This window comes from Lissotriton vulgaris, chromosome 7 (assembly GCF_964263255.1).
Source record: "Lissotriton vulgaris chromosome 7, aLisVul1.2, whole genome shotgun sequence".
Lineage (NCBI taxonomy): Eukaryota > Metazoa > Chordata > Amphibia > Caudata > Salamandridae > Lissotriton > Lissotriton vulgaris.
The window spans coordinates 376941810-376956627 of record NC_141695.1 but is presented as its reverse complement, the minus strand read 5'-3'; the positions used below and the strand labels follow the sequence as shown (position 1 = coordinate 376956627).

The 14818-nt window shown below is 46.3% G+C and overlaps 1 protein-coding gene across 1 annotated transcript in view; it reads right to left on the bottom strand.

Annotated features, from left to right (window-relative positions):
- SYT5 (synaptotagmin 5) overlaps nt 1–14818 on the bottom strand; it is a 535210-nt gene that overhangs the window by 15636 nt on the left and 504756 nt on the right. The window contains exons 6-7 of the mRNA XM_086930314.1: nt 10241–10408; nt 9773–9890 (exon numbers count right to left, since the gene is read on the bottom strand). Coding sequence (XP_086786440.1) covers nt 9773–9890; nt 10241–10408 — 286 coding nt within the window. The remainder of the gene's footprint in view (nt 1–9772; nt 9891–10240; nt 10409–14818) is intronic.

Below are 14818 nucleotides of genomic sequence, written 5' to 3'. Positions count from 1 at the left end.
TCTTCAACGTTTACATGAGTCCACTCGCATCCATCGCGGGTCAACACAACCTTAACATCATCTCCTACGTCGACGACACCCAGAGGATCCTTTCCCTCACCAAAGACCCTAACACCGCCAAAACCAATCTTCACGAAGGCATGAAAGAAGTAGCCGAATGGATGAAAAACAGCTGCCTAAAACTTAATTCAGTCAAAACGGAGGTCCTCATCCTAGGATCATCCCCCTCTGCCTGGGACGACTCATGGTGGCCCTCGGCTCTGGGCACAGCACCCATACCCACAGACCACGCACGTAACCTTGGCGTCATCCTGGACTCCTCACTTTCGATGACCAGACAAGTCAACGCCGTCTCATCCTCCTGTTTCAACGTACTTCGCATGCTCAAAAAAATCTTCTGTTGGATCCCCTCAGAGACAAGAAAGACTGTCACCCACGCACTGGTCACGAGTCGACTGGACTATGGAAACACCCTCTACGCCGGAATCACAGCCAAACTACAGAAAAAACTCCAACGCATCCAAAACGCATCAGCGAGACTCATTTTGGACATCCCTCGCCAAGATCACATTACTGGTCACTTGAAAGACCTCCACTGGCTTCCCGTCAACAAGAGAATAACGTTCCGTCTCCTCACCCACGCACACAAGGCCCTCTACAAAATAGGACCCGAATGCCTCAACACTCGACTGTCCTTCTACACACCCACCCGCCAACTAAGATCCTCCAATCAAGCCCTCTCCGCAGTTCCGCGCATCCAAAGATCCACCATGGGAGGAAGGTCCTTCTCCTACGTGGCGGCCAAGACTTGGAATTCACTCCCCACTCACCTCCGCCTTACTCAGAACCACATATCCTTCAGAAAAGAACTTAAAACCTGGCTATTCGATAAATAATGAACCCCCTCCCTAAGGGCCTTGAGACCCTCTGGGTGAGTAGTGCGCTATATAAATTCCTGAACTTGAACTTGAACTTAGCTACTCACCAACCCATGCAGCCACTTATACACAAAGTGAAACACTGATACATATATTTAAATATTTAAACATTACTCGCTAATATATGTATTCACTAAGATACACTTAATAAGCCAGTTAACCAATCAATTTTTTTTTTAAAAAACATCCATTTAGACACTTATTTAAACATTTATTCTTCCATCGACCTTTACATTTACATATATAAAACATATTTATTTTTCAGAAAGACACACATTCACTGGATGGTGTCATCAGTGATGTCATGAGTGATGTCACTGACCATGTCATGAGTGATGTAATATGTGACGTCATCAGCAGTGCATTGCAGGCGCGCAAGTTATAGTGAGTCCAACTAACTATAACGTGGGACTTTCAATGGTTTTATGTCAGTAAAATTTCCAGCTAACTATAACTGGTGTCAAACCTATGGTTTTTTCAGTGAATTTAATAGGTTTTTTAAATGCTAATACCTAACTATAACTGGTGTGAAACCTATGGTTTTTTCAGTGAATATATATATATGTAGAAGGTTTCTTTATATGAGTTGCCGCAGTCCCCGAGAAAAATTTTCTGAAAAATGTTGTGAATGAAGGAAATATTATTTGTAATTAGTTTCAATTCATTTGTAAAGTCTTCAGCAGGTTATGAATTATGTGAAGTGAAAAAAACATGAAAATTATATTGTTGCAATGTAGATAAATATGTTTGTACATATGGTTTTGTGAAGAATTTTGGTAATATGAACTGTGTTCTTTTTTCACTGCTTTTTCTGTAATTTTTTGGTTTATCACTGGTTTTATAAATTGTAAATATTGTGTGTGTTAGGTATGAAATTTAATGTATATATTCTGTACTTATTTGTAGCCCTGAAGAAGACCTTCTGGGTCAAAATGTGTTGGCTAAGAGCGTTTTAAAGAAGATTTGTTCAATAGAGAAACCAACAAATAAGAACTTGCTGAATTTGTTTGCCTTTTCTTACGTTGCTTATATTTGTAAATTACACCATTTTTTTTTTCCGATTGGAGTGCTGAATCGCTGTATTTGTTGTAAATTTATAGGATTGGTTGCCTAGGAGGTTTAAGGGGTATTGAGCCTCTGATTCTTTGCACCTGTGAATACTTTCAAACACTAACCATTGTACATTAAGATAGGTGCTTTCATAAATTACCCCATACCCCTTGAGTGTTGTGCATTATGATACTGGCCCCCGTGTAATGGTGGTAATTTATGGCATCTTGTAGTCAGGCTCAGAGAAGAGCCTAACCAATGCAAGTGCACATATGCAACACATGGTTAGTTACTCCTCTTTCCAAAAATCAAGGACAGGTATGCCTGTGTTCATGCTGGGGTTTTGGCAGTTCGGGCTGGACTGTTCCCATGAGGCACAGGGTCAAGTCTCATTTGCATATGGCCATGTCTGAACTGGGGTGGTGTGAAGTGCAAAAAAACGATGGATTTAGGCCCAAATCTCTGTACTGGGGTGAATGTATGACATTGTTCTGCATTCTGTCCATCAACTGTTATTTTTGCAATTGTCACCCTGAGTGGGATGGGTATGCTCAGATGTGAGCCCCATGCTCTCCACACCACTGGAGTCAAGCTATCCTGGTTGAAGACGGCTGATAGCCAGAAACAAGTCCTAGGATGCTTGATTCCGGTCCAAGAAAGACATGGCTTGGCAGTTCGGGCTGGACTGTTCCCATGAGGCGCAGGGTCAAGTCTGATTTGCATATGGCCATGTCTGAACTGGGGTGGTGTGGAGTGCAAAAAAACGATGGATTTAGGCTCAGATCTCTGTACTGGGGTGAATGTATGACATTGTTCTGCATTCTGTCCATCAACTGTCATTTTTGCAATTGTCACCCTGAGTGGGATGGGTATGCTCAGACGTGAGTCCCATGCTCTCCACACCACTGGAGTCAAGCTATCCTGGCTGAAGACGGTTGATAGCCAGAAACCGGTCCTAGGATGCTTGATTCCGGTCCAAGAAAGACATGGCTTGGAAGTTCGGGCTGGACTGTTCCCATGAGGCGCAGGGTCAAATCTAATTTGCATATGGCCATGTCTGAACTGGGGTGGTGTGGAGTGTAAAAAAACTATGGATTTAGGCCCAGATCTCTGTACTGGGGTAAATGTATGACATTGTTCTACATTCTGTCCATCAACTGTTATTTTTGCAATTGTTACCCTGAGTGGGATGGGTATGCTCAGACGTGAGTCCCATGCTCTCCACACCACTGAAGTCAAGCTATCCTGGCTGAAGACGGCTGATAGCCAGAAACCGGTCCCAGGATGCTTGATTCCGGTCCAAGAAAAACATGGCTTGGCAGTTCGGGCTGGACTGTTCCCACGAGGCAATGGGTCAAGTCTGATTTGCATATGGCCATGTCTGAACTGGGGTGGTGTGGAGTACAAAAAAACGATGGATTTAGGCTCAGATCTCTGTACTGGGGTGAATGTATGATATTGTTCTGCATTCTCTCCATCAACTGTTATTTTTGCAATTGTCACCCTGAGTGGGATGGGTATGCTCAGACGTGAGTCCCATGCTCTCCACACCACTGGAGTCAAGCTATCCTGGCTGAAGACGGCTGATAGCCAGAAACCGGTCCTAGGATGCTTGATTCCGGTCCAAGAAAGACATGGCTTGGCAGTTCGGGCTGAACTGTTCCCATGAGGCACAGGGTCAAGTCTGATTTGCATATGGCCATGTCTGAACTGGGGTGGTGTGGAGTGCAAAAAAACGATGGAATTAGGCCCAGATCTCTGTACTGGGGTGAATGTATGACATTGTTCTGCATTCTGTCCATCAACTGTTATTTTTGCAATTGTCACCCTGAGTGGGATGGGTATGCTCAGATGTGAGCCCCATGCTCTCCACACCACTGGAGTCAAGCTATCCTGGTTGAAGACGGCTGATAGCCAGAAACAAGTCCTAGGATGCTTGATTCCGGTCCAAGAAAGACATGGCTTGGCAGTTCGGGCTGGACTGTTCCCATGAGGCGCAGGGTCAAGTCTGATTTGCATATGGCCATGTCTGAACTGGGGTGGTGTGGAGTGCAAAAAAACGATGGATTTAGGCTCAGATCTCTGTACTGGGGTGAATGTATGACATTGTTCTGCATTCTGTCCATCAACTGTCATTTTTGCAATTGTCACCCTGAGTGGGATGGGTATGCTCAGACGTGAGTCCCATGCTCTCCACACCACTGGAGTCAAGCTATCCTGGCTGAAGACGGCTGATAGCCAGAAACCGGTCCTAGGATGCTTGATTCCGGTCCAAGAAAGACATGGCTTGGAAGTTCGGGCTGGACTGTTCCCATGAGGCGCAGGGTCAAATCTAATTTGCATATGGCCATGTCTGAACTGGGGTGGTGTGGAGTGTAAAAAAACTATGGATTTAGGCCCAGATCTCTGTACTGGGGTGAATGTATGACATTGTTCTACATTCTGTCCATCAACTGTTATTTTTGCAATTGTTACCCTGAGTGGGATGGGTATGCTCAGACGTGAGTCCCATGCTCTCCACACCACTGAAGTCTAGCTATCCTGGCTGAAGACGGCTGATAGCCAGAAACCGGTCCCAGGATGCTTGATTCCGGTCCAAGAAAAACATGGCTTGGCAGTTCGGGCTGGACTGTTCCCACGAGGCAATGGGTCAAGTCTGATTTGCATATGGCCATGTCTGAACTGGGGTGGTGTGGAGTACAAAAAAACGATGGATTTAGGCCCAGATCTCTGTACTGGGGTGAATGTATGACATTGTTCTGCATTCTGTCCATCAACTGTTATTTTTGCAATTGTCACCCTGAGTGGGATGGGTATGCTCAGATGTGAGCCCCATGCTCTCCACACCACTGGAGTCAAGCTATCCTGGTTGAAGACGGCTGATAGCCAGAAACAAGTCCTAGGATGCTTGATTCCGGTCCAAGAAAGACATGGCTTGGCAGTTCGGGCTGGACTGTTCCCATGAGGCGCAGGGTCAAGTCTGATTTACATATGGCCATGTCTGAACTGGGGTGGTGTGGAGTGCAAAAAAACGATGGATTTAGGCTCAGATCTCTGTACTGGGGTGAATGTATGACATTGTTCTGCATTCTGTCCATCAACTGTCATTTTTGCAATTGTCACTCTGAGTGGGATGGGTATGCTCAGACGTGAGTCCCATGCTCTCCACACCACTAGAGTCAAGCTATCCTGGCTGAAGACGGCTGATAGCCAGAAACCGGTCCTAGGATGCTTGATTCCGGTCCAAGAAAGACATGGCTTGGAAGTTCGGGCTGGACTGTTCCCATGAGGCGCAGGGTCAAATCTAATTTGCATATGGCCATGTCTGAACTGGGGTGGTGTGGAGTGTAAAAAAACTATGGATTTAGGCCCAGATCTCTGTCCTGGGGTGAATGTATGACATTGTTCTACATTCTGTCCATCAACTGTTATTTTTGCAATTGTTACCCTGAGTGGGATGGGTATGCTCAGACGTGAGTCCCATGCTCTCCACACCACTGAAGTCAAGCTATCCTGGCTGAAGACGGCTGATAGCCAGAAACCGGTCCCAGGATGCTTGATTCCGGTCCAAGAAAAACATGGCTTGGCAGTTCGGGCTGGACTGTTCCCACGAGGCAAAGGGTCAAGTCTGATTTGCATATGGCCATGTCTGAACTGGGGTGGTGTGGAGTACAAAAAAACGATGGATTTAGGCTCAGATCTCTGTACTGGGGTGAATGTATGATATTGTTCTGCATTCTCTCCATCAACTGTTATTTTTGCAATTGTCACCCTGAGTGGGATGGGTATGCTCAGACGTGAGTCCCATGCTCTCCACACCACTGGAGTCAAGCTATCCTGGCTGAAGACGGCTGATAGCCAGAAACCGGTCCTAGGATGCTTGATTCCGGTCCAAGAAAGACATGGCTTGGCAGTTCGGGCTGAACTGTTCCCATGAGGCACAGGGTCAAGTCTGATTTGCATATGGCCATGTCTGAACTGGGGTGGTGTGGAGTGCAAAAAAACGATGGAATTAGGCCCAGATCTCTGTACTGGGGTGAATGTATGACATTGTTCTGCATTCTGTCCATCAACTGTTATTTTTGCAATTGTCTCCCTGAGTGGGATGGGTATGCTCAGACGTGAGTCCAATGCTCTCCACACCACTGGAGTCAAGCTATCCTGGCTGAAGACGGCTGATAGCCAGAAACCGGTCCTAGGATGCTTGATTCCGGTCCAAGAAAGACATGGCTTGGCAGTTCGGGCTGGACTGTTCCCATGAGGCACAGGGTCAAGTCTGATTTGCATATGGCCATGTCTGAACTGGGGTGGTGTGGAGTGCAAAAAAACAATGGATTTAGGCCCAGATCTCTGTACTGGGGTGAATGTATGACATTGTTCTGCATTCTGTCCATCAACTGTTATTTTTGCAAGGGGTTTTGACTACAGCAGTGGCGGCTGGTGACACTTGAAAGTGGTGAGGGGTAGTAAAAATTGGTTATGACTTTTATGTACCAAGCGAAGCAAACAAGCTTGATGGGCAAATGTGCAGTTTGGGGGGTGAACTCCACACCCTCCCAAGAAACACATGAAAAAAGCTATGCAAATGTTGTTTTTGAAGCAAAGTTTCATAAAAAGTGTAGTCAGAAAGCAAGAAGGATTAAAAAGCAATTGTGAAAGAGCAGCCTTGAAATGTTTAAACACATTAAAAACGTCTATATACCTTAATGCATTAATATGTTCAACATTTATGTAGTGTGCAAATGTACATTGTGACAACTTCAGATTCTTTAAAGTGTGTGCCTATCCAATGTCTTGCACTGCATGCAACATCGACTTTGGAAGAAAATGGGCTGACCACGCTTGGGGAAGCACCCAAAGTTCCTGGCCGCAATCAGTCGTATGGAAATATTTGCAGTCAGGGCTTCAAGTGGGATTAGAAAAAAGTGAGGGGGGTCCCCAAAAGGGGTGTGGCTTAAACATGTAAACTAAATTTCTGTGATTCCCATAGTGTGCCACCTGACCAGTATTCTGGTTTCTCACAGCTTTTGGTTATTGCATCCAGATATGTAATACAACAACTGACAAACACTTAAAAGGACTATTGGCTTGCAAATAGTTGTTAGCAGTCTACTTCGTCAATGGTTGATAGCTGTCTAAGATAAATGAATAACAACAATGAGTTTGTTGTAAATAATTAATATTGAAAATGTTTCTGTTCTGAAATTGTGAACCTGTCAATTACATATTAGTGATGCCTGTGGAAGGAGTATTGGTCTTCAGTTATTTGCACTTTATGTTCGACATTTATTGCCTTTTCCTCTCCATATCTTGCCCATCTGCATATCCTAATCCTCAACTTTTCCTCTTCAGAACCCTCTTTTTACTCTCTCCTGAATGCACTTCCTCACATCTCCTTCACATCCCCACTCTTAAACATACACTGCACTCACTCCCACTTTATTTTCTTGTACTTTCGCCTTTCTCACACACACATTTACACAGAATTTTAATTGCAACTGGAATACCTAACCATTGCTGTGTGTGTTCTGCAGAGAGGTCAACCCACTGACAGGTACTGTGAGAAACTCACATTGTCTTCAGCCTCGGTGTCAGAGCTCGCAGTCGTGCCCATCATAAACACCTGGATTGACTTAGTTCAAAGTATGCACTATACAAGAGTAATATGATGCACACAAAAAATTGAGAAACACAATATGATGGAAAAAGCTAACACTTTTACGGAATGCAAGATTAAGCAAAAAACGTGAAATAGAAACAGGAACTAAATCACTGACATGCAATACCTTAACGTTTTTAACATTCTTTTTTTGGAAATCAATCAGTGTTTTTGGCATTAATGTTAAGAGCACGAATATAGGGCCAGGCAGTGACCAATTTTAAAGTCTATTTTTCTGCCATATAACAGAGCCGGATCCCCAGAATTATGCAACCACAAACATCAGCCATTCTATGGCGTCTGTCTTTAAACTCCAAAGATGTCCAGAGTGGGAAAAACAGTCCAGAGCCATTGCGCCAATCAATCTAAGTAAATGTGGACTTTACTAAACACGAAGTATGCATGCCATATTCAAGGCATGCATACTCATATCATTTAATCATTTTCAACATTTTTCTGGAATTCCACAAATTAGGACACTAAGGGCCAGATGTAGGTGGCCTAATACCGGTCGGAAAATGGCCGAAATTACCGAATTTTGACCGATACCGACCGGTATTGGGCATTTGGGATGTAGGTGGCCTAAATTGCACATTCGTTAATTTACCAATTCGGTATTTTAAGGAATTGGTGAATTCCCGATTCCTTAAAATACTGAATCGGTAATTTATCGAATTTGCAATGTAGGGAGCACTCAAATGAGTGCTTTTCCCATTTTAGGATTCGTTATTTACCACCAACTATAAGTTGGTGGTAAATAAGGAATACCTTTGAAAATGCAAATCTGTGCATTTTCAACTGTGCCATGTGGCAGACATATATGCCCTTAATGCATGTATGTGTGCCACATCTGCACACAAGCACGATTCAGGGGTGCAACAGGGTGTCAAAGTGACACCCTGACACCCTTGAATGTTTCCCCCATTTTACCGAATCGGTATTTACTTATTCAGTAATTGCCATTCATTCCAATGGGCCTCTTCAGTAATTTTTTACCAAAAATGTATCTACATCCCATTTACCTATTCTTAAATACCGAATCGGTAAAATTCGGTATTTAAGAATAGGTAAATTGGGATTACCTACATCTGGCCCCAAATGCACATATGTCTCCCTTTGTGCTTGACTCCCTCAAAAGCTATAGGATATTTTGATCAACTTCGCCAGGGAGCCAAAGTCCTGAACGACTAGTGGATCAGCTTTGCTGGGGAACAAATATAGCAGCTTCACTTCTAAAGGGGCCAGTGACCTGCTGCCACGACCTGGGGTGTCCGAGTGGGGGAGGTCAGCATGACCAGGAGTCTCACCACAATATACCTAATAGAGGTTTAGCATTATTACTTACCATTACCAATGACAAGGTGCAAAATCTCACTTCCTGCACTCACATCCAATCCTACCCTGTGAAGAATGAGAAAGGGAGGAATCTATGCCTGTGAATGACATCTAGCCTCATGCTGGGATGCAGCCTGCAACAGCCGAAACTTTGATGACAGCAGCGTCATTGATCTACAGTGGATTTCAGCAAAGACTCTCAGGGCATAGAAGGGCTTTAGAAAAGTAAGTTCTGCGTCATGTGTCACAGTGCAGAAAGTTGATTTACTGCCTGGCTGCCAGCTCCTAGTCCAGAGTGAAGCAGGGCAGACAGACTGGGACTTAAACACATTGATGTATTTCATATTCTTTGCAGAAAAGATATAGGAATTTCAGAGGGGTGCAGCCTTAGAGCTCCAAAGCAGAAACCGCCCCTGTAAGAAAGGGTCTGGAAAGGTGAATCGTTTTGCATTTATAGATGCATGTGCCTGCTAGTTACTGGGCTCCTAACATACTCCCTGCTGTCTTACACTGCAGTTTTGCTCCTTTGTGTTCTCTGGCAGCATAACAATAATATGCCTCACCCATTTGGTGGCCTTAAAGGCTTCACATGTCATCTTGTAATGCTCATTTGGTGTGGCATTGTCTGCCTTGAGCATAAGCTGTCACAGGCCACCACGAGACCACACTTTCAGCTAAATAGGCAGATCTTACTGACTAGCCCCACCACAATGTTACTAAATAAATACTCTGAAGAGTGCTAATCTGGGACCTAGCCAGAGGATGCCCACATCACTTTCTTCAGACTCACCCGACAATCCGCCCACATCCATCTTCTTTAGGTTCTTGGCCTCCAGGACAATCACCGTAAGCTTTCCAGCCGTCGGGACATAGCGTAGAGAGAAGCAAATGTCTCCAAGTTTTTCTTGCTGTAAAAAAGCACACAAAGCGTTAAAAATGTGAGGCTAATCTAAAGTGAAACCCGACTATTCTTTTCTTCTTTCGGTCACATCACATAACATGCTTATCCAGTCTAATGAGCTAAAAGTACCCTCCTTCTCTGTGTTCCTTATTCCCGAATTATACTCACATCCCCTCATTAACATGATGACACCAGAGGCCCTGAAACCCAATGAAAAGATGTAAGGATGCAGTCTGAAGTGAACTCCACCTTTGACCAAGGACCTTCAAATTCCCTCAACAATATCCCAGCTAATGGGACTACCAAATCTAGAGACTTTAGAGTACATCCACTGAGAGCACCAAGTTAAGATCATACCTCCTCTTTCTCAGCAGACTGCAGGTCCTGCCACTCCTCAATGACATGCGCCAAGTCCACGGTGTTCATGTGTACACGTGCCTCGCCAATGGCATCGTGCTTCGAAAACCGGTCGAAGTCGTAAACAGACATCACAAGTGTCTTTCCTCCCAGTTCGGCATAAGGGATCTAGAAGGAGATAAGAGGGAACCGTTAAAGTAGTAAACCTGCAATGGGAAGATGACCCAGCTGCCTAAATGTTCAGTACCTGCATTTAACCACATAATGGATTCTTGATTCCATCCAATTAAATCAACCCAACTAAGATAACATAATAGACTGGTTTCGGAAAATCAGTTTAGGGTACCAGGGTTCCAAAATAAAACTAAGCTGTGAAGTGTTCTGTGTCAGGTTTCAGAAGTTGTGAGCCCAGGCTCCAGTGAGAGTGCAGAGGAGCCCATGGGTAGAGCGAACAGTACGAGTCCTGTATCTCCAGGCAGTCTTGTATCTCCAGGCAGTCCTGTATCTCCAGGCAGTCCTGTATCTCCAGGCAGTCCTTTATCTCCAGGCACTCCTGTATCTCCAGGCAGTCCTGTATCTCCAGGCAGTGTTGCATCCCCAGGCAGTCCTGTATCTCCAGGCAGTCCTGTATCTCCAGGCAGTCCTGTATCTCCAGGCACTCCTGTATCTCCAGGCAGTTCTGTATTTCCAGGCAGTCCTGTATCTCCAGGCAGGCCGGTATGTCCAGGCACTCCTGTATCTCCAGGCACTCCTGTATCTCCAGGCAGTCCTGTATCTCCAGGCAGTCCTGTATCTCCAGGCACTCCTGTATCTCCAGGCAGTCCTGTATCTCCAGGCAGTCCTGTATCTCCAGGCAGTCCTGTATCTCCAGGCACTCCTGTATCTCCAGGCAGTCCTGTATTTCCAGGCAGTCCTGTATCTCCAGGCAGTCCTGTATCTCCAGGCAGTCCTGTATCTCCAGGCACTCCTGTATCTCCAGGCAGTCCTGTATCTCCAGGCAGTCCTGTATCTCCGGGCAGTCCTGTATCTCCAGGCACTCCTGTATCTCCAGGCAGGCCGGTATGTCCAGGCACTCCTGTATCTCCAGGCAGTCCTGTATCTCCAGGCAGTCCTGTATCTCCAGGCAGTCCTGTATCTACAGGCAGTCCTGTATCTCCAGGCAGTCCTGTTTTTTCGCCATCTGTCCCAGCAAATTTCAGTACATTTAGTACATGTCCTGGTTGACTGAACACAGAGCGAGGCAACTTTTACCTTGTTCCAGGGCAGAATTTGATTTCAACCATTACCAGAGGGCAACTTAGTTAAAACAGATAGTAGTGCGTGTAAAAGTTGTATTGTTATGTATGTTGATCTGTGCAGCATACTTATTAATCATTCAAGAGGAATTTCCCAGTTGATTTGTTTTTAAAATCTGGTCACCCTATACATGTGGGATCACAGAAAGCACTGCTTGAGTGTATTATATGTTGTACACTGTGAGTGGAATCACTTCTGGATTTGGTTGCTGGCATAAGAGCTCTGTGGAGCGGCCGTAAACCAGTGGCATAACACAAAATGAAAGGGCTCCCTGCAGAATTTGGTGAAGGGACACTGACACTGTCCTATAGCATAGATATTTATAGGCCTGTGGGTGAATTGTGACTCACTGAATAGGCCCTCTGCCCCCCGAACCAAGGGGACGCAGTGATCTATGGTACACCCCAGCCAGAAGTAGGGAGACCCTTCATGTTCAGTGCACGCGGCCTACTAGGATGAGCGAGAAGAAGCTGGTCCCATATTCATGCAATCCTTGACTTATGTAGGGTGACACCATCTGTGTAACGATTGGTGGTCTGTGTGAAACAACAGGCAAGGGAGCACAGAGGGCTTGAAAGACAGGCAGCTAATACGAGGCTATTCAAAAGACTGGTGTGAGTCCATCACTGATGACAGAGGCTTACACCAACATTTTAAAAGTATTTTTCTTTACTAACAATACACTTCCAAAGTGGGACTTTTCTGCAGGAAAAGAAAACACTAATGGCACCAACACCATGGGAGTTTTCTGCCATGCTGTGGGAATAATTTTACATTATATATACAGTAAACAAGATCCATCTAACTGCATACTCTAAATATGGCGGACCACTGTAAGGCGTATCTACTCCCTGGGGCCATTGGAGGAAGGTTTACACTGACAGGGTAAATGATACGTCATCGGTGTAGACCTGGCAGTCCATACGAATCAAAACAGGACACAAGCAGACCGAGAGTTTGGTGGACAGAGTATCCTGTTGCCATTGAGAAAACTGTAAACAGGCCCTTATGACTAAGACAGTTTCCCAGCACGAAAGGGAGATCCCGATTGACTGCAACCCCCAATCCTGTAAGGATAACATGAGTGTAGCGCAAATTTGGGAATAATCAGTCCAATAAAACTTTACAAAATAGTTCATGGAACTTCAACCCTCTTTTATCATGGGATGACACACTCAAGAACACTCAAGAGCACGGGGAATATAGCAATATACTTTCGATATTTATTAAAATCAAAAATCCCATCCTAGTGCACACAATATGAATAGTAGTTATAAAACATCATAGCGGTAAAGGTATTTGTTAGCAACTAGAACAATAGAAAATATTGTAACAAGATGGTGGTATTGTAGGGTTTTTCTGCATCTCCCAATCGCTCCTTTCCCTCAGCTGAGTAGGCTGAACTTAACACCAAAAAGGGGCCTATTCGAGGCTCATAGATGGTTCAAACCCTCATAAATTTATTGTTGTCGGTTTGTTGCTCGAAGGGGGACAGGACATGTGCACTTGCCTAGACAGCTGTAGTGTTCTAGTCGGTGGCGTAGCCGACGGAACACGTCACAGTCACGTGATATCAGTTTAATAAATAGCGTCTACACACGCACGTACGCCGGTTGGCAACGGCGTGGAAGACGAAGAGCAAAGCCCACAAGTGTCCGTGTTATCATTGCACTAGGCCTAAGTGTTGGTTCCACGGCCCCCAGCCTGGCACTACCCTGTGTTGTGTGTGCCCCACACGACACAACAACTTGCGACGAGGATGGGATTGCCCTCGCTGTTGTAGTGCCGCGTCTGCTGTGCGGCAGCCGCAAGCTTTGCTACCGGCTCGCGGCGCTCGTGCCCGGCGGTCCCCTCCCCAAAGTGCGGCTGTCTCCGTGCATCGGAGGGAAGAAGGACACACCGCAACTGCAGTGGCAGTGCGCGAGGCCACCAGGTGAGGTGCGCTGGCCCTCACGCTCGAGGATCGGGTCTGGCCTACTCCAGGCCCAGTGCCACGTGGCTCACGGCGAGTGGGGGAGGGGCGATCTCTTCCACTGCGCAGGACATCGCACCGAGGTGTTAGAATCGTCAGATCCGGTCACCCGGGCAATAAACACGGCATTCACCAGCACCACGGTCAGCCGAGGTGTCGCCCAACAAGCATTGGCCACACCAGCGGTCGCAAATACCCAACGGAGGGGCAGGGGACATAAGGAGTAGCGCGTTAGATCAAGTCCAAGGAAACGAGTCAATTCACATCTAGAACACAACGTGCACAGAGTCCCGGCATGGCCACGATACCCCTCATTGAGCCATTTGTGGTGGAGGGTTCCCCGTCCTCATTAGCCCCCAGGTGGAAAGACTGGGTGGACCGATTAACGATCTTCTTCGAAGCCACCAAAGTACACAAGGAGCAAAAAAGGGCCATGATCCTTCATCTAGGAGGCAAAGACGTCCACCACATCGCAAAGACCTTGGTAGAAGCTACTCCCAAGAATCATCACACGCTAATAAACGCCCTGAATGCACACTTCGAGCCCATGGCTAACCAGGACTACGAGAGGTTCATATTCCGGCAGGCACGACAATTGCCAGAAGAATCGTTAGATACCTATCATGCGCGCTTGAAGAGCCTGGCATCCACGTGCGGATTTGCTGACGTCACTGAAGAGGTTCGGGACCAGATCATCCAAAGCTGCTCCTCTGCCAAACTGCGGGAACAAATTCTTGAAGAATCGGGCAAGCCACTGGCAGATATTCTAACGTTAGGGCGCACCAAGGAACTATCGAAGGCCCGGGCTACGCACATGGAAGCCGCCCTCTCGGCACCTGTGAAGGCCGAACCAGTCAACAAAGTCACGGTTAAATCCCCGACGAAATGGGCCAAGAAGGGTTTTGGAGCGCCTCCAGCGGGCCAACCCAAGTCGTGTGGTTACTGTGGGGGACTACCACACACAGCGGTAGAGTGCCCCGCAAAAGGAAAGTGGTGTTCGGGCTGGGCCGATTCAATCACTTCGAAAAAGTTTGTCGAGTGAAGAAATATCGGAAACCCCGCCAGGTTGTAAACGCAGTGCCAGAAGGAGACCAGACCCAAAGTGACATGGATGATGACGAGGAGGAAGAGCGCACGGTGCATAAAGTACACATGGTTGGCATTGCCGCGTGCAAGACCAGAAGCCTACCCCAGTGTGGCGTCAGGATTGGCACGCAAGAGGTCCTGGCCATCGTGGACACAGGGGCGACCATCAACCTGATGGCCTCAGCCATGTACAAAACTCTGGATCCACCGCCGGCGCTACTTCC